The sequence below is a fragment of the Megalobrama amblycephala genome, linkage group LG18 (assembly GCF_018812025.1).
Source record: "Megalobrama amblycephala isolate DHTTF-2021 linkage group LG18, ASM1881202v1, whole genome shotgun sequence".
NCBI classification, from domain to species: domain Eukaryota; kingdom Metazoa; phylum Chordata; class Actinopteri; order Cypriniformes; family Xenocyprididae; genus Megalobrama; species Megalobrama amblycephala.
This window is the reverse complement of record NC_063061.1, coordinates 14,574,241-14,599,884: the sequence shown is the minus strand read 5'-3', so window position 1 is coordinate 14,599,884 and position 25,644 is coordinate 14,574,241. Positions and strand designations below refer to the sequence as shown.

The 25,644-nt window shown below is 37.4% G+C and overlaps 1 protein-coding gene across 7 annotated transcripts in view; it reads left to right on the top strand.

Moving 5' to 3' along the window:
• The first annotated feature begins 307 nt into the window (after positions 1-307).
• The window catches only part of gria1b (glutamate receptor, ionotropic, AMPA 1b), a 70,294-nt gene continuing 44,957 nt past the window's right edge, over positions 308-25,644 (top strand). For 2 of the 7 annotated variants that reach the window (XR_007181302.1, XM_048166572.1), the window contains exons 1-3: positions 308-832; positions 984-1,118; positions 14,947-15,186. Coding sequence is in view for 5 of the 7 variants with exons in the window: in XM_048166572.1 (XP_048022529.1) it covers positions 703-832; positions 984-1,118; positions 14,947-15,186 (505 nt within the window). In the remaining 2 variants the exon portion in view is untranslated. The remainder of the gene's footprint in view (positions 833-983; positions 1,119-14,946; positions 15,187-25,644) is intronic. The other 5 variants (XR_007181303.1, XM_048166569.1, XM_048166568.1 and 2 more) reach the window with 5 other exon arrangements.

The following is a 25,644-nucleotide window of genomic DNA, read 5'->3' as shown; positions in this document are numbered from 1 at the left end:
ATACATTATTACATTAAAAAATATGTTGAAAATTTGGGTACAATTAAAGTATATTATTTTTTACTTATTGACATGATAGTCAACTACACAAATATGAACACATTTTATTTCTATGAACTTGTTACATGTTTTAAAAAGTATTTTCTCAGATATTAATATTTGTCATTGACACACACAGAAAAAAATGTGGTGTTTAAATCGGTGTTTGATTTCTTGTTGGATAACATCGTTTCCACCAACTGTCCCACTTAATGTTCTGTTGCTCAGAAGCTTTGACATGTTTATCAGACTCAAGGCTCCCTTTTAATACTCCCAAAATAAATGTTTTTTTTCTAGTATAAATTGTAATAATCTTACATAGCTACACATTTGCCAATTGGAGAAAATCGTGTTTCTATAAAATGGTACAGTCTGCGCACGGCTTCAAGTTTACCCAGTCAGTTGGTCTTCTACAGTGAGTAGAGTAACAACCTACCGGGAGCGCGCGGTGATGTTAAGAAAGCGATCAAGACCTCGTTTTCTTTCTTCTGCTGAGACTACAGAGAGTGTTCATTTGTAAGTAGGGCTGTCAGAGACACGCTTATTCAGTGACCACCGCTATTGCCAACAGGACTGACTGGGATTCTCTACGCTCTGCTGGCTCTGTGTTACCGCTATGGGCTCAGTGTGAGTGAAGAAGCAAAGACTTTGGGATATACATATATGTTTGGCATTTGGCTTTTTCTCAGTTTCTCAAATGCAAACGGAAATATGCGGCAAAGCTTCGTCTTTCTCTTAACCGGTTTGCTTGGGTTGTGTTCATGTTCAAGTTTCCCAAGTAACATCAACATAGGTGAGTAGCTATTAGGCGGCTATTGTTCGTATCCTGACAGTGATTTAAAGTTTCCGTCGCACAGTGTGAGGCACACTTAGCCATTTGGGTTTGAATACTCCCATTTTGTTGTTATTTTCCCTGAATTACTTTTTTTTTGTAATCTCGACAGGAGGTTTGTTTCCAACCGACTCCCATGAATACGACGTGTTCCGTTTCGCGCTCTCTCAACACAATGATGTTCCTAAACTGGTACCACAAGTGGACATGGTGGACACGGGGAGCAGCTTTGCCATGACATACGCCTGTAAGTTCTATATTAATGTATATCTCATAGGTCTGTTACTCTTCACAAAGCCAAACCTCTGCAGTGCGCACGCGACCTGTTTCCATCTACCTTGTTGCTTTGCTGAATTTTCGACTCTGCACAGATTATTTGTGCCCGTGAAATATTGTAGGCATAGTCAAGTAGGAGAACCTCAGACATTTTGGTGTTGTAAACGTGTCTTCTCTTATACAGTCTTAAAACCCAGCTGGATTACTGTCAAGAAGAACGGCAGGTGGAACTGCAAAGCTGGCAAAATGTCCTAGAACACCTGAGGTTGAATTTGACACAATTTGAAACACATGGTGTTTTCACATTTCCAGATGCTTCATTAGTTTGTATATTTTCACTTCTTTGTGTTTATTGTGTGCTCATTATGTGTTCACAAAATAGATTTATGCTTTTATTATGTATTCTTAATTTAATTATTTTTTGTAATTTTAATGAAAAATATAAAAATGAAGTTACCTTACCAAATACATTGAAAATGATATTAGATTTAAATGATATTAGATTAAATTTTTTATTTATTGCTCATTTATTATTCATTGCTCTCAGAAGTCCCTGTTTTAAATAGTTATGTTTCCACTTATTTTTGTTATCAGTTTTGTAAGGATATGCATTTAAAGTTGTTTATTGCATTATTTTTTGTCATTAGTTTATTTCTGTTGAAACATTGCCTGAAGCATCATCACCACATTTTTTTACAGCACGTTTCTGGCACCACTGTTGTTACCTTTAACATGGTTTTCTACAGATTAGACAACATATGTTTTGTCATGAATTGGAATATGAGACATATCCTGTACATTGCTAATCTGAAAATTTTTAGACAAGCCAAACAGAGAAAACATCCTCATTCCTGCCTCAGCTGACTGTCAATCATAAATGTTGCCCTTTGATGTCTGAGATTGACACAGGCAACCTTTCCATGTTTGTGTTCAACCCTGCCAGCGTAGTACAACAGTGCATAATGCTTAGCATGCAGACAGCTTCTGATAAAGAGAGAGAAAATATTTCAGATGTTTGAGATACTTCGACACTAGCAGAGTAGACTGATCACCCTGACAAGTTCAGGAGAGTCATATAGGCTATAGTATCTCCCAGATGAGTGCGTGTTATAAACCTTTCTCATGTACACATCACTGATGCCTTTTAAGTGACTCTCAGCGCCTCAAAGCAGAGTATGTTGTTTACTTGGAGGCTGAGCTCAGAAACTGGGGCTGGAGCGATGTTTTCCATTTTAGGGGATTCCTTAGGGCATTTTTATAGGGTGGCATTGGAGAGGGTCTTGTTAGAGGGAGGCTATCAAAGGAAAGTTTAACGTAATGGCTGATGTTCTTGTCACAGGGAAGTGTGAAATATATGGAGCTAATTACATTTGCAGAGAGTTTGCTCATCTGGGCGATTGTGCATGGCTGCTGTCTTATCCTCTAATCGCTGCATACACCTTCCCAGAACTAAACCCAAGAGCAGTTTGTGAGCCAGAAAGTGCAACAAAATTCAGTTTGATTATAATTTGATAATTTTCCTCTTTTGTTACAAGAACAAAAAACAGGACTAGAGAACAATGAATGGGTCTTTAAGAAACAGAACAAAAGAAAATCAGTGTTTTTGTTAATTGATTGATATGTTCAGGAGGAATGTGAAGAGCTGAGTAAATTTTGATTAAAAGTTTCCAACCTGCAATAATAGCAATACAGTAATGCAGACATACATTTATAATTTCAAGCCCATTTGGGCCCATTTTTGTCTATTATTTGGTCAATAATTGTTAAAGGATTAGTTCACTTTCAAATTAAAATTTCCTGATAATTTGCTCACCCCCATGTCATCCAAGATGTTCATGTCTTTCTTTCTTCAGTCGAAAAGAAATTAAGGTTTTTGATGAAACATTCCAGGATTTTTCTCCATATAGTGGACTTCAATGGCCTCCAGACGGTTGAAGGTCAAAATGACAGTTTCATTGCAGCTTCAAAGGGCTTTAAACGATACCAGACGAGGAATAAGGGTCTTATCTAGAGAAACCATCAATCATTTTCTAAAAACAATTACAATTTTATACATTTTAACCATAAATGCTCATCTTGAACTAGCTTTCTTCTTCTTCTTCTCTATTTGAATTCTGGCAGTGTAGACACTGCTAAGTGTATTACTGCCCTCCACAGGTCAAAGTTTGAACTAAATTGTCATATACAGTATGCTAGTGCAAGTATATAACAATTAGTTCAAACTTTGACCTGTGGAGGGCAGTAATACACTTAGCAGTGTCTACATTGCCAGAATTCAAATAACAATAAGAAGAGAGCCAGTTCAAGATGAGTATTTATGGTTAAAATGTATATAATTTTTATTTTCTTTTAGAAAATGAGCGATGGTTTCTCTAGATAAGACTCTTATTCCTCCTCTGGGATCGTGTAGAACGCTTTGAAGCTGCACTGAAACTGTAATTTTGACCTTCAACCGTTTGGAGGCCATTGAAGTCCATTATATGGAGAAAAATCCTGGAATGTTTTCATCAAAAACCTTAATTTCTTTTTGACTGAAGAAAGGAAGACAGGAAATTTTAATTTTAATTTGAAAGTGAACTAATTGTGAGGTAAAATTGTGAGGTAACGCAGCACTGTTTCACTTGGTCTCACGTTACACTATCATACTAAACTGCATTTGAGTGTGTTGAAAGTTGTAATGCTATTTTGTGTATTTGTTGACTGTATGAGACTAACAGTAAGCTAGATCAACATTAGAATATCATATTGATGATATTCTAACATTTCATTGTGTTGAGCTATATAAAATTGATTAGTCTTTTGTTGCTTACCTTGTCTAAAAACGTGCAAGAGCGGCGTCTCTGTCATGTCAAAGATTGTCACAAAGCTCTCGCCATCGCGGAAACGCCACACCGAAATTGATCCTCATTTTATTTCTCATTTTGTCCCAAAGTTTGCTTGCCATGGTCCATAATGTTTGAATGAAACAACAACAGCGTGCCACTAGACGTTACGCAGCTGTCCGCGTCTGTTGCCATGGTTACTATGCAGTACAAGTGGAAACCAGGGATAACGCAGATATACGTCACTGACAGGCGACAAGTGACAAGGGAGGGACGGGCACTATTTAAAATTGTGAATTTCTCTGAATTTACAAATTCTTGGAAACATTTAGGATAATGTTAAGTACACAGCTGAACGAAATATATAACACTGTACAAGTGGATTTTGGCTATTTTAATATAAAAATCTTACATATTGTGCCTTTATGTTAAAATATTAACATAAACAACCATTGAAGATATTAAAATTCTTCAAAAACAGCATGTTTAGCCTTAATGTGCTCATCTCCACAATGGATACAAGTTTTATTTACTCCTGGTATTAACTTTCGTCTTAAGCGATCTAGTCACAAGTGTTCAGCTGAGATTGAAAACTACTGTTTTAATGCAGAGGTTGATTGACAGGTGAGTGTGCGGTCCTTTTCTGTTGTCTGGGTTTACATCAGTACAGATTAGCGTCTATACTACAAGTGCAATGTGGTCACATGCATTTCTGCTGCAAATCGGATCAGCTGAGATGGATGTTTAATATTCACTTTATCTGTTATAGTGTAAGACTTTGCATTTCTATTTTTTATACTGTCAGATAATCTGAACAGAGCAAAGAAAAAATACAGCATGTCACCTTTACCCATGAAATTTATATTTCTTTGTATAACACATGTAAGGGCTGTATATTTTTTAATAAGACTTTTAGATGAGTTCCCATTACTGTAAATCATTATCAGTTATCTTATTTATCATACTAAAATAGATGACATGCATGGCAGAAATGGCACACAGAGCAGTACAGACTCTTATTTTCTTAGATATATGCCTGAATTATTTGCCGAAGATGGCTTGACTCTGAAGAGCTACAGTAACCGTTTAGCACAGCTCAAATAGATTCATTTAATCTATTATTCATTGCATCATAGCCAAAGTGATTATTTTCAGGGGTTTTGATGTATGCATGTGGGAGCAGAGCCACAAAGGGAGTTATAGTGAGAAATTCACTTTTGTGGGAGGGAATTGACAATATTTAGCTGGAGTAGGACAGGTGTTTTTCTGAGGAAGGAAAATTGTTCCCCAAATTACCACATGAAAGAGTTTAATTTGCTCTAATAACAGTGGGCTTTAACCGACATGCATGACAAGACGCTGTACAATGTAAAAATCAAGAGGACTGGAGTGTTAAGATTAGATTGCAGTGGACAGATTGTAGAATACTGTTCTGACGGGGAAGTTGTGATGGGATCATACCCCTACATTAAATTAAAGCTCAGTTATCGAGGTCCCATGATATAGTGTGTTTATATAGGGAAATGTGAACCTCCTGTCATCATTTATTCACTTTCACTGACTGTCATGTTGTTTTAAAGGGGGCATATCATGAAAATATGACTGTTTCCTTTGTGGCTGACTTTTTCGTTTAAGTGCTATAATCGGGTCCCCATTGCATCTACCAACCCAGAAAACTTAAAAAAGGATAAACCGGTAACTTTGTTTTGGCAAGCCTTTCTCTGCAAGTGTGGAAAAACGAGTCACTCAGATTTCGCTCTCCTTGTGATGTAGGAAGGGGATCTTATTATAATATTACCGCCCCTTAATCTGCACGTTTCCACCCATGGCGGCGTCATTTTGTTTTCGCAAGCAAAAACGTTGTACCAGTTGTAACGCCATGGCAAAAGTTCGAGCAAAATATGCTAACTGTTCTGTTGAACACTATTTAGAGTCTCGTTAGCTTTGATAGCCTGCAAGTTGATCCTGGTAAGCTCGATTTCTAAAGCAGTATTTTGTAAAAAATATTAGACCATTCACAGTATTTTAAAGGCAATCATAAACGTTAGCCTGGTGTGTATGCCTCTTTTTGGCAAACAAGTACGCTATGTATAGTGGGCGTCCACACGGTTTTGCACAAAAAATTAACATGACGGCACATGCTAGTCAATGAGTTGAATCAACTCCACAGCAACTACATTTATTAGGGCTGGTATAATACATAGAATCTCGATTCATGATACGAAGAATCTGGAGCGATTCTGTCTCGAATCGATTCTGAGCTTAGTTTTTAAACAGCAGATGGCGATACTATATATGCTTTAGAAACACTCGTACACTGCCTGCTTTCAGTTCCTTTAAACATACCACTTAAACCTAAAATAATCAATCATAAAGTTCGAAAAGGTTGAAGCGAATTACAAATCTCGCATCATAAAAGCATTCTTAGCCGAGGTGCAAGTATATTTATTTAACCACTTACATGACTCAGCTGAATTGCACGAGAGCTGTCCAGCAGTCTTCTTCATAAGCTTTTGAGAGTGTACGGTTAAAAACTATCCTAGAGCGCCATTGTATCGATCGAGAAACAATGTATCGTCCCAGCCCTAATATTTATCCACTAACCATTCAGAGACGTCCAGTTGCATTGTAAAAGTTGTAACTTCTTCCTTAGTCTCTCTTTTTTGGCTGCATGAGATTCTCCAGCTTTGTTGTTGTTGTTGAGCAACCGAAGCACGAGCTGTTAAAGCTCCGCCCTCTTCTTGAAAGCAGCCAGGAGCAGCAGCTCATTTGCATTTAAAGGGACACACACAAAAATGGCATGTTTTTGCTCACACCCAAATAGGGGCAAATTTGACGAGCTATAATAAATGATCTGTGGGGTATTTTGAGCTGAAACTTCACACACATTCTGGGGACACCTGAGACTGATATTACATCTTATGAAAAGGTGTCCCCTTTAAACCTCTCTAGATGCATTTTTGAAAAATGTTTTATTTGTCCATACAGTGAAAATCAATAGTCAATGTTATTTGGATCCCACAGATTTTTAATGTAAAGACAAAAACAGTTGAAACATTCCTCAAAATAACTTCTTTTGTGCATAGCAGAAGAAAGTCAAACCGGTTCGAGGGTGATTGTGCGTAAATGATGACAGAAATTTTATTTTCAGGTGAACCATCACTTTAATATGGTCTTCAATGCTATATTTCAGCTTTCATTTGAAATGTGTCACATTTTTTCACAGTAAACAGTTTATCAGAATTGGCTGGGCCCACTGAATATCAGACCACATGAAAATTGCTACACGTTATTCGTGTTCAAGAATTGCATGCACCTTTGATTTAATGTTGAAGTTGAGTAGCCAGTTGCACTGATGAATAGTGAGCTACATACAGTACGTCGACCTCTCCATGACAGTTGAAATAACCAGTCAGCGCCTGTCATGATGGTGATGAGTGTTTCTCCTCTTGCCTTTCTAGCTGAATAAAACCCCTCATCACATCATTTTAAATCTGGCAAACAGGCTTTTGTCTATTGTGAATAGGACAGATTCCTTTTTCTTCCATACATGAATTATTTTAAGAACCCGTTTCTGCTTTTGCCATATCACAAGCCTTTATGACAGTCAGTTCTTGGCATTAGTCCCATTCGGCCCCGTGGTCCTCCTTTCAGCACGTATCAGTCCTTTCATCACATTGACATGCAGTCGGGCCAAATGTCCACAGCATGTCAATCAGGCGGGCTCCAAAGAGACCCATTGAAGCTCACGTCAGAGCGAGTTCAGGAACAAACACTGTTTTGTGTGTCCTCCCTGTGGAACTCACATAGACCGCTGAAGAGCTTTTACCTGTGTTAATTTGAAGCTTATATACAAGTGACGGAAGACTTTAAAGACAATGAGTGCCTTGATGTGATAGCCTACTTGAATATCCGCAGAAGACTGCCAAGGATACCTCATGCAGCCACGTTAGCATCAGCTGCATAGCCATTAGCAAGGACTTCCAACCTATAATGAAGCAATGTGAAATATGAATGGCTTTTTGATACCAGTAAGCTGTGGATGCTTGATCGTTGATTATAGATGACGGGTATGTCATTAGCTTCATTAGCCGTTAGGAACTGGATGCAGTTCAGAGGAAATGGCACTGAGGTTAGCAGTGGTGATTTCAGGATATGCGCCTGTAGGGCCACATGCTCCCCGACCTTCACTGGGCTGGAATGATACAGTGATAAAAATGTACCTTATCAGATATATCATCTTGCAAAGACTGAGGCTACAAGCCGCTTAGAGGACACCAGGGACAAAATCTGATTCTGTTAGGTGACAAAAAGAGGCCGCTTGGCTGTAATCTCTGAAATGATCTAGGTATTTTCTCTCAGAGTGAAACGCTGGGCCTAATGTTTCAGGATTCAAGATGAGCTTCCACCTTTTCATTCTGTTGTAAGGAGCAATTCACCTAAAAATGATTTTTGTTTTGGCGTTAACTCACTCCCATGTCATTTCAATCTTGTATTATGTTCTTTGTGAAACATGCAAGAAAATCTTGAACAAGCTTCTGTTTTCTATATACGACAAAAGTGGGTAGTTATTGCCCACACACACACAGTCAAGTTTCAGGAGTGAATCCCCTAAACTAACTTTCTGTGTCTGTACGGTAAACCGTACAAGTTTACGGAGTTATTAAAGTAAGTTATTAAAGTGCAGGTATGGGTCGCGACTCACAATATTTTGGTCTTGTTTTCAGTGTAAAGCATTTGGATTTATTTCAGTTTATCATGGGCTTGTTCTTGTTCGCTGTTTTTCTAGCAAGATCTGGCAACACAAATTAGTCAAGGCTCGTACCTCTTTCCCTGTGGTTTTCTTGCACTGCATATACAGAAGAGAGACACATCCCTGATGCGAGTTTAAATACGTCATTAACAAGTAGTTGTTCAGTTCGGTTCAATATACTGCGGTTGTCACTATCGCCATTTTTCGGTTGTAGATTGTGGTTGTCACTCCCGTAAATGACAGATCTCTGTGTGTACAGAACAGGATTAAACACTAAAATGTGAAATGACAATGGAATTTAGCTGCAGTGTGTGTACGTGGCCATTAATATTGCCAAGGACAAAAACAGCACAATATATGTAGTCCACAAACTACCATACAGAAGTTTGGGGTCATTAATATATATATATATTTTTTGAGCATATTAATACTTTTATTCAGCAAAGACTCAACTGATCAAAAGTGACAGCAAATATTTATAATTTAACAAAAGATTTGTAGTCATCAAATAATCCTGAAAAAATTTTTTCCACAAAAATATTAAGCGGCAAAAACTGTTTTCAACATTGATAATAAGTAATGTTTGTTGAGCATCAAAGCAGCGTATGAGAATGATTTCTGAAGGATCAAATGACACTGAAGACTGGAATAATGATGCTTAAAATTTAGCTTTGCCATCACAGGACTAAATATATTAAAATAAAACAAGTAATTTTAAATTGTAATAATATTTTACTGTAGTACTGTTTTACTGTATTTTTGTTAAAGTGTCCCTATTATGCCTTTAAGGTTCCTAATATTGTTTTGGGAGTTTCTTACAACAGGTTTACATGCATGCAAGGTCAAAAAACACTTTCGTTTTCTCATAATATACATTTAGTTTCTCCTCAGTTCTCAATGATTTGTAAACGATTCGTTAGAAGCAGTTTGAAGAATCAGTCTCTCTAAACCCCTCCTTTCCATGAGCCTTCACTGCTCTGATTGGTCTGATGGCCCAGTCCTTTGTGATTGGTCTACTGCGCGCACCGCAGATAGAGCTCCACTCTATACTGTAATAATAAAAACGCAGAGGAAAAAAACAGTTTGTTTTACAGTTATGTAAGCGAATCGGACCCACAGCTATGTTGTAAACTCCCACGTTAGCTGAGCACAAACGTGAATAGCTGATAATGCATTAAACTTTGTAAAAAAAAAGCCGTGCTCCATCCTTGATTATTACTCCAAGTAATAAGACAGACAAGCTGCATTAATCGACACATTTTTAGACAATATTGGACCCACATCTGAATAGCAGAACTACAGAACATGAGTTAGCCGGTTAGCAGGAGACAGACTAGGGTGTACATTACACAACATAACATACAAAACTACGAATTTTGAATGATCGCTAGAAAATTTAAACATCAATTATTAACAAAGTCCCTTTAAGACCCTTCGGCGGCTATCTTTGAAACGCCTCTCGGGCATCCTGGGCATCCTGGGTATCATGCAGCTCCTATCTCTTTGAATGGTGAAACATCAAATTCTCCAAATCTCGCCAACCTTACGATTAAATTTCATATTTGAAATCACCAATGAAATCTAACAACAACCGGCTCATAAATTTATTTTCTAAACGCTCGAATCATGCCAAAAAAAACTATTTTTCAGGCTGGATTAAGCTAATGCGCATGCGCAGACCTAAATGCGCGTCTTTTCGGAGGCACGCTTCTGACTGTTTCTATAGAAACCAGTGATTCTAACGGCAGCTGAAGTGACGCGATGACTTTACCAGTCGGCGATTGGCTCTTATTTAGAAGGCGGGACTTATTCCGCCATATTGCGCGTTACACTTTCTCCCATTCAAAACAATACGAGTGACACGTCTTGTGTTATTCTATAGTCTTTGTTATTAATCATACTCACAGGTTGAGATTCAGAGGAGCAAGCTGGTCATTGATCCATATTTTAAGACCAAGCGTTTTGTGAATCCTGCGTTAAACTCCCAGAGGTTTGAGAAGCAGTCATCAGTAAAATGACAGAAACACAACAAAAGATTGTACTGCTGTAGTATTGTTGAAAAAATGAATTTTCCCTGGCGTCTGTGCGTGCAATAAGTGGGCGGACAATATGCTAATGTTTCGCTGTGACATTCGTTTTACAAACGACTCATTTAATTAACTCAGAGTCGACTCTTACTTTTGAGAGACAATAACTTTATATACGGTGCACTTTCAGATTTAAAGGTGCCCTAGAATGCTTTTTCACAAGATGTAATATAAGTCTAAGGTGTCCCCTGAATGTGTCTGTGAAGTTTCAGCTCAAAATACCCCATAGATTTTTTTTTTAATTAATTTTTGTAACTGTATTTTGGGGCATCATTAAATATGTGCCGATTCAGGCTGCTTCCCCTTTAAATGCTCGCGCTCCCCGCCCCCGAGCTAGCGACTCTAATACATTGCATAAACAAAGTTCACACAGCTAATATAACCCTCAAAATGGATCTTCACAAAATGTTCATCATGTATGCTGCATGCATGCATCAGATCATGTAAGTATAGTATTTATTTGGATGTATTACATTTGATTCTGAATGCGTTTGAGTCTGTGCTCCGTGGCTAAAGCTAACATTACATACTGTTGGAGAGATTTATAAAGAATGAAGTTGTGTTTATGAATTATACAGACTGCAAGTGTTTAAAAATGAAAATAGCCACGGCTCTTGTCTCCGTGAATACAGTAATAAACGATGGTAACTTTAACCACATTTAAAAGTACATTAGCAACATGCTAATGAAACATTTAGAAAGACAATTTACAAATATCACTAAAAATATCATGATATCATGGATCATGTCAGATATTATTGCTCCATCTGCCATTTTTCGCTATTGTTATTGCTTGCTTACCTAGTCTGTTGATTCAGCTGTGCACAGATCCAGACGTTAATACTGGCTGCCCTTGTCTAATGCCTTGAACATGAGCTGATATATGCAAATAATGGGGTCATACATATTAATGATCCCGACTGTTACGTAACAGTCGGTGTTATGTTGAGATTCGCCTGTTCTTCGGAGGTCTTTAAAACAAATGAGATTTATATAAGAAGGAGGAAACCATGGTGTTTACTCACTGTATGTCATTTCCATGTACTGAACTCTTGTTATTCAACTATGCCAAGGTAAATTCAATTTTCAATTCTATGGCACCTTTAAAACTTTGCAGGATGTTTTTTGTAATTTTCAAAAATCCAAAATAGGGGTACTTTAAAATAACACAAGAGGCATCTTTCAAAAACAAACTTTTAATTTAATTTTAATATTCCAAATCTTCTGAAGATGTATGATAGTTTTGTGTGAGAAACAGACCAAAGTTGTTGAATTGCTGATAATCTTTTCTTCTGCTCTCAATGTTGTTTTGTGTCATTAATGTTAAACTGACACATCACATCCTAAGATGCTATTTTTTGTCTAATAACAGCTTAAATTTTGGTGTTACACAAACCTACCATGTAAAAATGTTTTGTCAGGTAAAAACATCTGAAAGAACTTGTTTTATTCAAGTAAAAAATAATATTTAATATCATTTGAACCAAGCTGACTACATTTTTAAGGGTCAGATCAGGTGGAAATATGTAGCAATTGCCTGATACTTTTTTGAGTGTATAGCACAGTATGTCTTAGAATATAGTGCATGAGTCATATGGACCACATATACGGTGCTTTATTTTTGTCCTTTTGGGTGCTTGTCAGTAAAAATCACCATTCACTTTTGTTCTAAGGAAAACAGGTGGTGAAGCTTGGGCATTCTGCCTAAAATCTCCTTTTTGGATTTTACGCTATATAAAGAAAGGATCAGAATGACATCAGGGTAACTGATGACAAAATGTTAATTTTTGGATAAACTATCCCTTTATTCAGCTATGACGTTTCAGTCAAAATAATACCAGAACAAATCTGCATCTCTGATTAACCATGGCTGGCCCAAATGTCTCCTGTCACCATTTTGGTTTATCAGCCATGTCACAGCTCCCTTAGGACTGTACATGAGTTCAAACACCCTTTTTACCTCAGCTGCTCAATAACCTAAGGCAAGGAGAACAGAGGCTGCTGGAACAGATTGATGCAGCAGAGCTCCTCTCATCTTCACTGCAGTGACTGAAGATCAGACGAGATCACTCACACTGGACCCACCTGTCACAAACATCTTTCAACATCGTGGAGATCACCGCAGGCAGAAAACTTGTTTTCTCCTCCCCAACCCGACTATACATTCATACACATGCTCTGTACCCGAACACAGAGATTCAAACCCTGATACTCCTTCCAAGCAGCACTACAAAAAAATTAGTAGTTCTTTTCGATTCCCCCTCCTTTTTATCTGCGGTAGGCATGAAGAACGCTGATAAAGATGATGTGCACGCAGAAATCTTGCGTTATCTTTCCAAATGATTGAGATAAATGCATTGTGCAGCCTCACATTGACTCTTTATCGCCCGTTTTAAAAGATGCATATCTCCAAATGACAGTACATTTGTCAATCCTCACTATCAGTGCTGTGGAGGGGAGAATCAGGGTCATTATTATGGAGGAATGAAGCTTAAATAGTGCAGACTGTTGTAGATGCATAGCAGAGAACGCTATCTGCTATCTGAGTTGTTTTCTGAGGCTGATTTGAAAGTTTGCTTGCCTAAGGGGAAGATTTGGAGCTGAAGAATGTCACAACTGTGGCACATCCTTCAAAGCCTCGGGGAACCAACATATCTGAATGCAAATGGCACATATCTTCCCTGGAATTATACGTTAGCTGGAGCCAATAGAAGGTCTTAGGTCTTAGCTTGGAAACACTTTTGAATTTTAGCTGCTGAGATTGAAATTTATGGTAAGCGAGACTATAGTGTTTTATTACAAATGCGCCATAATTATATCTGAAAATGCCTGCATTATTATTAATGAATGCAATGTACAAGGGTTTAAAAAAAGACAGTGGAGCAGTGAAATGTCCCAGAGGGACATTTATATAATTACCGAATAAAAAAAAAAGGGAATAAAGTAGGATACAGTTTGGAGTTGAGATGAAGACGAAGGAAACTCAATATGCTCAATGTTTCCAGGGTGTTCTGGAGCTTTTCTGTTTGAGAAGACCCAGATTTGACACTGTCTTCAACAAAGGGCTCACAAGTACATGAAACAGGCCCCCTTCAGGAGTACTGCAATAAAAAGCAATTGCCATGTGCTTCTTAAGCACATGGGGTTTAGCCGGCTGTGAGGGGGCTGGAGCAGAGATGATTGGTGGGTGGAGGTTTCACTGTCACTGTAATTACAAAGAAGAATACAGGGCAAGACATATTGAGGTCTTGTTTTTTCAGGAGAAGTGCTTTGGGGGTGATAATGACAGAATTTTAGATAACATATTGACTACCAAGCACTAGCTTTCTTATGTCAACCCCGGGTATTGATTGAAGATGTTGGAAGTACAGTATATAGTGCTAATGAATGTTTCACATGTTGTATTATATTGATGAGCTGATCTTTTAATCCAGTGTTATATATGCAGTTGCATCAGCAGCAATTTTCATATTCAGTGTTTTTTGTTTTGTTTGTAGCAAAAAATACCCAAACATCTTTAAAGGGATAAAGGGATAGTTTATATCCCAATTTCAAAAATGTAAATTCTGTCATCATTTAGCTTACTCACATTTATCTTTTACCAGACAGTTGATGGTAGCTATCGACTTCCATTGTATGAAATAAATGCTATGGTTTAATACTACAAGTTATTAAAATATGATCAGGAAAATATTTACTTGTATCTTTTTTCTTTGCTTTTTTTTCTCACCCACTTTGCATATTGCTTATCACAACAGATATTATTTCAAAGCAGTGTTAAAAAAATAATTGTTTAAATTTAAATATCTTAAATTATCACATTCAGTCCTAAAAACTGAAAACGTTTTTGTAAATCTTTTGCAAAATCAAATTTTCAATGGACCCCAGTTTGGAAACCCCTGTCAAATGATATTACAAATATATATATATATATATATATATATATATATATATATATATATATATATATATATATATATATATATATATATATATATATATATATATGTATGTATGTATGTATGTATGTATGTATGTATGTACTACTTAGTTTCATGTTCTTCAAATTTTATTTTATAATGCAAATCTAATGTCCATTACATTAGTCTAACATTTCTTCTCCTGTGTTCTTCCCAGTTTGTTCCCAGTTCTCCAAAGGAGTCTACGCCATAATCGGCCTGTATGACAGGAAGACCATGAACATGCTCATGTCGTTCTGCGGAGCTCTGCACGTCTGCTTCGTCACGCCCAGCTTCCCCATCGATACCAACAACCAGTTTGTGATCCAGCTGAGACCTGAACTCCAGGATGCTCTGATCGCTCTTGTCGAGCACTACAAGTGGACTAAGTTCGTCTACATGTACAGCTCGGACTCAGGTTGGCTTTTTATCTTGCTAACATGCCGTTTCACAAGTGCAGTAATGAAAACTGAATTTATGAGTAGTGCTCCCACAACTTTTTCAGGGTGAGGTAAATATTTAATTCATTATTTTTCTGTATCTGCATTGCCACTGCAGTTGCAGTCGTGATAAAATGTTGTAATACTCTGTAAGGTTGCTCAGGATGTCACAAAGATGAACTGCAGATGATTTGGTGATTTGTGATTTAGGAGCTTTAGAGGATATTGCTGGGAAAGTTTGAAAAACGTGATGATTTGGTGTAATCCTGTTGAGGTGCTCTGCTTGGCTTGTAATAGGGTTATACTTTGACATTTCCAGTGCCTCGGGTGTAGTAATTTTACTTATGGCTCCCTGATTCCTGCAGGATTGTTCTTATAATCTGTTTGAAGTTCACTGAAAGATCTTCTATTATGATTTGAGTATGGACGAGCACTGACTGCACCATATTTCTCCTGTGAGTGGAGACACGTGTGTGGTACTCCATCATATTTGCCATATCCAGTCATTATCAAATTGCCATGTTGTCATTTGAGAATAACTCTAAACCATTACTGCAATCATTTACGGATCCTCACGACCAAGGCAAATGAGAGCATCAGACCATAGCAAGAGAGACAGTTTAATTTAACATTTGTGCCAATGTCGTGCACAGTATTTCTGCACAAAAACCTGCGTCTTATCCATTAACCACCCACAATCCAGTTTAACCAGGTGCTAAATGCACTGGAATAGCGTTGCACCATATTTAAATAACATCATTGTCATTATTTTCTGCACAAACATGCCTCATTTCTATGTAAATTAGGTTCATTATTGATTGTGCCCTATTCACAAAACTCAGTGCTATAGAACTGTTCAGTCATGAAATCAATTTGTAGACCAACCCGGAAGACTAATTCACCATGGCTTCCCTTGGGAATTTCCTAAAGGGGTTTTAGAATAACAGTCTTCAATTTGTGAGTAAAATAAGGTCTGTGGTTCACGTAACTTGAAGAGACTTTGATGTTTTGTTCTACAGCATAAATTACACACTGTCTGACCTCAGTTGTGAATTCTGAAGCCTCTATATTAGGACTACAACAGTTGTCCATTCTGTCAAGCATGTAACTCACATCTTTGTGGTTGTTGTAGTGATCTGTGGAAGTTTCTTTTTTTGATTTAGATATAATTTTTTATCTTTTGATGAAAATATTATGTACTACAATAGCATCTAATTTTTAATTACACTGTTGACCCATCCCTTACACCTTAGCCCTACCCTTAAACCTACCCATACCACCAAAGCTTTCCCTAACCTTACCCGTATCCACCTCAATAGCAGCAAAAAGTGTTTTGCAATTCAATATGAACCCAATAAGTACATTGTACTTATTCTTTGATGTAAGTACATAGTAGTTAAGGCCACTTAATATAAAGTGGGACCCAGTTTTCTTTTAGTCTTAAGTGCAATCAATAAGTGCAACCATAATCAAAGCACTCTCTCAATATTGGAAGATATTTGCATGCATCAGGGAGCCACTTTCAAATGCTGGGTATTGACATCGCGTTTGAATACGTGCTCGCGTTTACTTTCACTTTCGCGATCGCACGTACTCTGTGAATATGGAGCGGCGGCGACCGTTATCCAGCTGAATTAAATGTTTTTTTATTTCTATAAAAAGCTTTTCGCCTCGACGAGAAATCTCGTCACAATTTAATCTCGTCACACCCCTATTCACTAATGATTCACTTTGCCGGTTTGATACGCGCTCCAAACCACTGATTTGAAACAAAAGATTCATAAACTTCGAAGCTTCATGAAGCAGTGTTTTGAAATCGGCCATCACTAGATATTATACTAGAAGTCATTATTTTGTTTTTTTGGCTCACAAAAAGTATTCTCGTCACTTCATAACATTAAGGTTGAACCACTGTAGTCACATTAACTGTTTAAAGGGGACCTATTATGCCCCATTTTACAAGATGTAAAAGTCTCTGATGTCCCCAGAGTGTTTTAGCTCAAAATACCTCACAGATAATTTTTTATAGCATGTTAAAATTGCCACTTTTAGTGGTTGAGCAAAAATGAGCCGTTTCAGTGTGGTCCCTTTAAATGCAAATGAGCTGCTGCAGTCGGCCTAAGAGGGCGGAGCTTTACGAGCTGATTCTCTGGTGACAGGATTCAGTCAGGACGCTCTATAATGTCAGAAACTGCGAATATATGCTGCATGGAGATAGAACAGGTATAGTTTAGTTAAAATTACGATTAGAACTTATATTGTCTTCTTGTTTTTATCAACTATATTAGTACAGGCCTGTTGTACCGTCCGAATGATGGCCAGAACTATACAAATGAGTTTTATGACGTTTATTGTACTTAACACAAAAAATGAAGCGTCCGTTTTCACTCTAGAAAATCATTGTAAGAGCTTAATAAAACACTGCAAGTGTGCATTAAAATATTATCCATAAACTCGCTCTCTTTTCCTTGTATTATCATTATCAACATACACAGCGAAGAACACAGAAACACTCGTTAAAACTAACAGTAAACGAATATATAAAGACCTTATGCCTTTCGGGTGGTGCTTAATAAACTGGTAAACTTTATATCCGTAAATAAACTCAGATGAACTGTAATAAAGTGCTCTCACCTTCATTACTGCCATATCCAGTATCACTCTGGAGAATGTAAGCAGGATCATGAACAGTTTTTACTTGTATATCCTCCTTGAGTAACACATTTTTAGCACAGTCTCTGTTTTGTATTGTCCCTTTGTATTGATATTCGTTCACTAAGCAGTCCGGTGTGAAATGATTCGCGGAGACATAAACGGATTTCGACAGAACTGAGGGAGCATTTTACTGGAAAGTTTATCCACCTCGTTTTAAGCAGCTCAGATTTAGGTAGTAAATGAAGAGAGCTCTGTAGATTAATCCATCCAGCTACAGAACACCTAAAACACTCGGGAGACGTTCTCGTCAGTGCAGCAATGGCGGACTGTGTACAACTCGCTGTGAACGTGCTCAGGGCGGTTCTATGTTCAAACGTAAGTGTCTGTCAACATTCGTGGGCGGGGCCTGTGGCTTTTGTGATGTCACACTGCCAGGGATCTGGAAACGGCTTGTTCTGAGACACTGCTTATGATTTATGGGGATTAAAAAAAAAGTGGATGGATTTTTATCACTATAGGGTGGTTATGTACACACACTGCCAACACACATTTATGTCCAAACACCATGCAAAAGTGAATTTTGCATAATAGGTCCCCTTTAAAATATGTAGCTTTCTGGGCACTGAAAGTGTTAATTATCTTGCTGGCAATGGAGGCCTCACTGAGCCATCAGATTTTATCAAAAATATCTTAATTTGTGTTACGAAGATGAACGAAGGTCTTACGGGTGTGGAACGACATGAGAGTGAGTAATTAATGACATAATTATGAGTTTATGAAGGTGAGAGAGATAATTTGTAACCATAGCTGTACAAAAGCGCACAAAAAAAACTTACTGTTGATCAGTTACTTACTGCGGTGTCTAACACCTCATATAGAATACAAAACAATCCCACATTGGTGAGAAAACTTTTTTGGGTACAGGAAGAGTGTCTCTCTTTCATCTGTCTTCTCTGACGACATGATTTTGTGTTCCAGTAGTAGCTACCCATCTGTAGCTACTCCATTGTCGTCATCTTTTTCTTTTCCGTTTTATGACTGGTGGCAATACCGCCACGTATTATGTTGAACTGTTAGCCAGATTAGATTATTTACAATATTATCAAATTTGTTCATTAACATATCATCAATATTTCTTTTTTTAAAATATCATGGTAATCGTCAATACCTATTGCGACACCCCTAATTCAATTTTACAGATTAATATTGATAAACATTAACATGTTTATAACTCGGCTTGCTGAAAATGGCTTGTCAAATAATCTTGAGACCTTATTTTATAAAAGTTAAATACTAATCTACAAACCTATATGAAGTTCCCATGGGAACCAGTGGCTAGAAAATGCTAATTCTTTTCCCGGTTTAAAGACTACAATCTGAACAGCTCTGTTTGCATGGTGAAATTAACTTCCCATCATTACCATTCACAGAAAGCAGTTGGTACACAGAACTTCATTAAAAACCGGTATCTGTGTGCATTGTCTATTGAATATGGCAGGATTCACTCATCAAATGATGGAGAAGAACATCATAACCAGCCATATATCCATATGCGTGGTGTAATCAAGCATTTTAAAGAGCCAAAGGTGTCTGGATTGCAGTGGTGGAGAGATGCTGCACATTGATGTACAGATTTTGTGGCAGCATTTGTGCCGTTATCTGATTTGCATAATTCCTTTAGTGAATCAGCACTAAAAAAACACAGAAAGCATGTGCAAATAACAACACTGTCTGAATCCCTGAATCCCCCCATAACGTTACACAATATTACATTTGTCTACACTGCCCCCCCACTCTGAATAATATAAAGTAAAATCTCAATCATAAAACATATGTTATTGATTCACATGTCGTGCAGATGTTTGCCACTGCTGAACTAGGAGCACAAGGTCACTTAGTGTTTCATCCACACACAAATACAACAACTACCTCTAGAAGCCCCCACTGCTCTCCTGTTGCCTGGATACAGCAGTACTCAGTCTCTAGGTTATTTTAAACCTTTTAAGTAACTCCTGTGTGCGTATATGTGTGTGTGTGTGTGAAATTGTTTATGTCATGTTATATGTAGTAGAACATGGCAGATGTAATCATAACTGTACTTAGTCTCTGCTGACACAAAATCTGTCAGAATGTTTTTTCCCTTGTTTTAATCAAATCATTTATTACATGCCGATTAATTATATATGCATAGTATATAAGTTAGCAGCAATAGAGATTTTTTATTTTTAATATTTTATTTTTATGATATTTAACCCTCTGGAGTCTGAGGCTGATTTGGGGCTTGGAGAAGTTTTGACATGCCCTGACATTTGTGCTTTTTTCAGTTGTTCATAAACATATAAATGACAAAAGTGTCATTACACTGTATTCAGCACAAACTAGGCTACAATAATATGTGAGGAACATGTTTGTATTTTTGAAGGAATAATGTTTATGCGTGGTTATTGAAAAAACAAAAAACTTAAGTCACTGAAATAAGGCCAAAAAAAGTATATTAAATCTGTGTTCACAAGACTTCTGGGTATTGGAGGTTGTAGACTAGAGTTTTTACTTCAGAATTATGTAAAAATTATGCTGCCTACTCCTTCATATAATACAATATATTGATTTAGTTTTTGTAAGACACTTTTTGTCAAGAAACACAGTATGCATGGAGGCGTGAATCTGCATGAATAATGGGCCATTTACACCTGAGAAGACAAAAGAATCACATAATAATGACCTGAAATGACTTGCATATTAATGAGGCCTTTCAGTCAGGTAGGCTGTGAAAAAAAACCTCTGTAATAATGTCTCAGCTCATCATAAACAGCAATACTGTGAAATATTATTACAATTTAAAATAATGGTATTCTATTATATTCTTTAAAATAAAATGTATTTCTGTGATGCAAAGTGTCTGAACAATTATGTTACCTCTATGGCATTTCATATAGGCTTTTAGCTTAAAAGCATGCACATTTGGATAAATATTGATGGATTCTTATATATTTATGTCAATTTTCTATACTGAGAAGTAATATTTATTCAATATTTATAGTCATCACTATGAGTGCTGGATACTGTTTTTTCAATTCATACTTGCAGCCGGAGGGCGCTCTCTGTACACATTTAGTCCACAAATTATTCTAAAGAAGAAGAGGACATTTCAGGAATGGTGTTTTTAATTCATACTTGCAGCCGGAGGGCGCTCTCTGTACACCTTTAGGCCACAAATTTATATAAAGAAGAAAAGGAACTAGGAACTAATGTCTTCTAGAGATCGCTAACCATTGCTTTAACATCCAAATAAACACTTTTCAAGACAATAAATACACGATTGAGACGATGAATGCATGTATTGCCTCTGAATTTGCGTCTGAATAGCGCTGGCTCCGTGGGCGTGGCCACATTAGCGGATAATGAGCTGAATCACAGACTTCTGACATGGCTCTCTTTTCATACAGATTACATAAACACAGAATGTTTGTTTTCGATTTGACTTGCACGATTTAAAACCTGACATTTCAACGTTTCTTTAGACGTAAGTGTCATTTTTTTTGTCATTAGTATTCATAGGTTACAGTTCATTTTCTGAGAACTATCAGATTGGACTTCGTTCAGAGGGAGAGGAGAGATCACGCATCATGTTAGTTTTCTTCATTTTACAAAAAGCACAACATTGTGTTTTTACTCTGAGTGTATACAAATAAAAGAAGACATTCTATAGTTTCAATTGATATATTACTTATGTCTCTATGACAAGAAATGACGGAGTATTTTAAGTTTGTTTTGCTGCAATGTGAAAAAAATCCTGCAAAACGCGCCAGCGTGTTTTCAGACCTCAGGGAGTTAAAGGTGTGATGTGTAAATTTTAGCAGCATCTAGCAGTGAGGTTGCGACTTGAAACCAATGGCTCGGCACCGTGCTCACCCTTCCCATTCTAAGCACTTTAGAAAAGCTACGGTGGCCGTCTGGTCGACACAAAGACAAAGATGTCATCTGAGACAGCAGAGTAGCCAGTCTAGCAATGAGGTTTCTTTTTACTTCTAACAAAGAACAGTCTCTGCTTCGAATAAACCAGACGACTACTACTACTTCTACTTCTTATTCTTTGTGCCTATTCAATGTAGTGATGATGCAAGCTGCCTCTAAAAACACCTTCGAACTTAGTGACGAAACTAGCTCTGTAGAGTAGTTTGTCCGTTTAGGGTTACTGTAGAAACATGCCGGTGCAAAATGATGACTTGATGGACCCGCGGTGTATGTAGAGAGAAATGGCTCATTCTAAGATATTAAAGGTCCCGTTCTTCGTGATCCCATGTTTCAAACTTTAGTTAGTGTGTAATGTTGTTGTTAGAGTATAAATAAAATCTGTAAAATTTTAAAGCTCAAAGTTCAATGCCAAGCGAGATATTTTATTTAACAGAAGTCACCTACATCGAACGGCCAGTTTGGACTACGTCCCTCTACTTCCTTCTTTAATGACGTCACTAAAACAGTTTTTTGACTAACCTCCGCCCACAGGAATACACAAGAGTTGCGTTTGTAGAGTGTGTTTGTCGCCATGTCGTCGAAACGCTGTTATTTTCATCCCGCAGTCTAATCACCGGGTCTGATTCCGGCTCAAATTTATAGGGTAAAATTAAAGACATGTTTACAATAACACTGAGCGCATGCATCTCCACGTTATGGTAAGAGGCTTGACCTTTCCGGGCAAGGAGCGCTAAGCTGCTGTCGAATCACAACACAGGAACCGCTGGCACAATCAGAACTCGTTACGTATTTCTGAAGGAGGGACTTCATAGAACAAGGAAGTCATCAGCCCGTTTTTATGACAGTGGAAACAGCGGTATACAGATAAGTAAATTATGTGAAAAATACTGTGTTTTTTTACACCCGAAACATGAACACGTTATATTGCACACTATAAACACAATTAAAGCTTCAAAAAACCACTAAAAACGGGACCTTTAAATACATAACGGTTCATTATGTAAGGTCTTTGTACACCACTGAAAACATAGTTATGTATATTATATTGCATTTCTGTCAATAGATCCTCCTAAATTTTACACATTGCACCTTTAAGCGTGCATGCTCGTTCTGTTTTCATATTTAGATTATGTTTGCTGTCATCTAACACTCACTTAAAGTTAGTCTTTAAAAACACTAATAATTTTAATTATTGTTAAATATCAAAATGAATATCCATATGTGACCTTGGACCACAAAACCAGCCATAAGTCGAACAGGTATATTTGTAGCAATAGCCAACACTGTATGGGTCATAATTATTGATTTTTCTTTTATGCCAAAAATCATTAGGATATTAAGTGAAGATCATATTCCATGAATATATTTTGTAAATTTCCTAGCTTAAATATATTAATTTATTTTTGTGAGTGGATATGCATTGATAAGGGCTTCATTTTGACAACTTTACAGGCAATTTTTCTCAATATTTTAATTTTTTTGCACCCTCAGATTCCAGATTTTCATATAGTTGTATCTTGGTCCTATCCTAACGAACCATACATAAATGGAAAACTTATTTATTCAGGTTTCAGATGATGTCTGTGGTCCACGGTCACATATTTCAGAGTGTATATTATAATGTTGTGATGCCTAAATTCACTTGTATTATTTAACCCTTTGAGCGGTACGGTCCCACATATGGGATTTTTATTTCAGTGCCCCTGGGCGTACGGTCCCACATATGGGATTTCGAACGTTCAGCGACGTCACATAACTGCCAGATTCAAACTGCGCTTTCGCGCTTTTACTGTGAGACGGACGCGCGCAGCTCTTGTCATATATCACAACTATGCAGTGTTTTCAGCCACATAACGTTTCTTTTAGGGTTTCAGACATTTAAATATGCATAAGCACCATTAAAACAATATATTTAGAGTTTATAAAATACACACTGATGTCAGACATCAGTGGAAGGAGCAATAACAATCCATTCATATACAATTTGCCGACATTTATTCATATCAGACACACATAATGGGCCCAAGTAACTATAAAGTTTACTCTATTATTCTTCCAGTTCACCAGCCACTTACTTGCATATATTTCGGGAGAAAATGATGAATTCACCTGCTGTAAATCCGACTGACAGGACTCTGCGAACTGCGGGGCAAACTAAGATGGCGCCGCCCATCTCGCGTTATAGATCAAGATAAAGATCATTTATAAAGGATTTTAAACGACAGAACACACTCACTTACACATATTTGAGGATCGGAATATCAGATAGTTGATAACATGGAAAGCAAGTTTGTGAATATTTTAAATAAACAAGGAAAAACAAAATAATAGCGATCCACCTGTCATACAGTGTTATTGTGGCTGCGCTCAGCGCTCGTGACACGCATGACGCGTCGCTATGGAAACATTAAAGGCAAACGTTCTTAAATAACGGTCGCCTTAAAAAAACTCACTCTGGGGGGACAGTTAGAATATTTTAAACTCACGCTTGAAAGGGTTAAAAGACTGATTTTAGTTTTTAGTGATTTATTTCTATACTATTAGACAAAAGAGTATAGAATTTTAATATCAGCCATTATTGGTTATTAGCCATAACATGAATAACTATCATCTTATCGCTATTGCCTGGAATTTTAATGTCATGCATTCCTAATTCTTACATATTTTTTTAATGTACATATTCAGATGGTCGTCTTTGTCCAGTGCTTGTGCATCACTGTTTTCAGCATCATTTTTTGTATTATTGCGGTTGACATGTTCGTCTTGATTTTTATTTTTTATGGCAGTGCTGTAATTAGTATGCTGCAGTTTTATATAAAGCCAACTTTTAGAAACACTTCAAGTCCCTAATAGATATTTTCAACATGTAATATAGCGCAAAAAGGCATTTTAAAGTGAGGTGTTGTGTTTTCTTTACTACCATCTGTAACCACTGCTACAATAACCTGGTCTCACACTAAAATGTTTGCTGCATCATTTGTCAGGTGCTCAGAGATGACATCTCAAAGCCGTTGCAGATGGGACGAGCATCATCTGTGGAGCTTGCAGCAGTTTAGTGATCACAACCCCCCAAATCTGCCCTTGCCAACTCACACAGATGTTTACCAAGCTGAAGCATGATGAGCCCGGCGCATGTGTGCTATCTCCTCAAAGACCCAGATAATAGAGTTAGGGCCTGTAAACACACAGCCGGCTTTGTTGAAGGAGACAAGGAAAACACTGCTTTGGACTCAAAAGGAGAAGGAGAGAAATTCAATTTGTTCCTGTGCGTGAGATATTTGAAGAAGCACAGGGAGAGCAGGTGATATCAAGCCAGTTCTGCTCTTCCAAGACAATCCCTAAACCTATCGCCTTATCATCAACGGCACAGTCGTGCTAGGCAACACTAACGGGAGACGGACAGAACGCACCGTCCATTTCTCCCTCCGTCTTATCTGAGGGTTAGTGCTGCTCGGTGGGAGATAAAGCTGGTTTGCTCTGTGGCACGAGACAGTTACATAGCTGCCGAGATGCAAGCGTCAGGAAAGGGTAGAGAGTTGGTGTGGCCAAGGCTGTAGAGGCGTTTCAAAAGGCAATCCGATACAGTCTTTTAATGAATGCCAGTGAATGCAATGGCTGTCTCACAGCTTTTTCAATGACAAACCTAATTCTGGCTTCTGTTGCATAATAATCCAAGTACTCATTCTATAATTAGCAAATCTCTTTTTAATCTGTTATTTTACAGAGAGGTGTGAAATGAAAGATTTCTTTGGACTCTTATTGACAGCAGTGCAGTGAAGAGTGTGGGTATTATATAAGTTATGCAA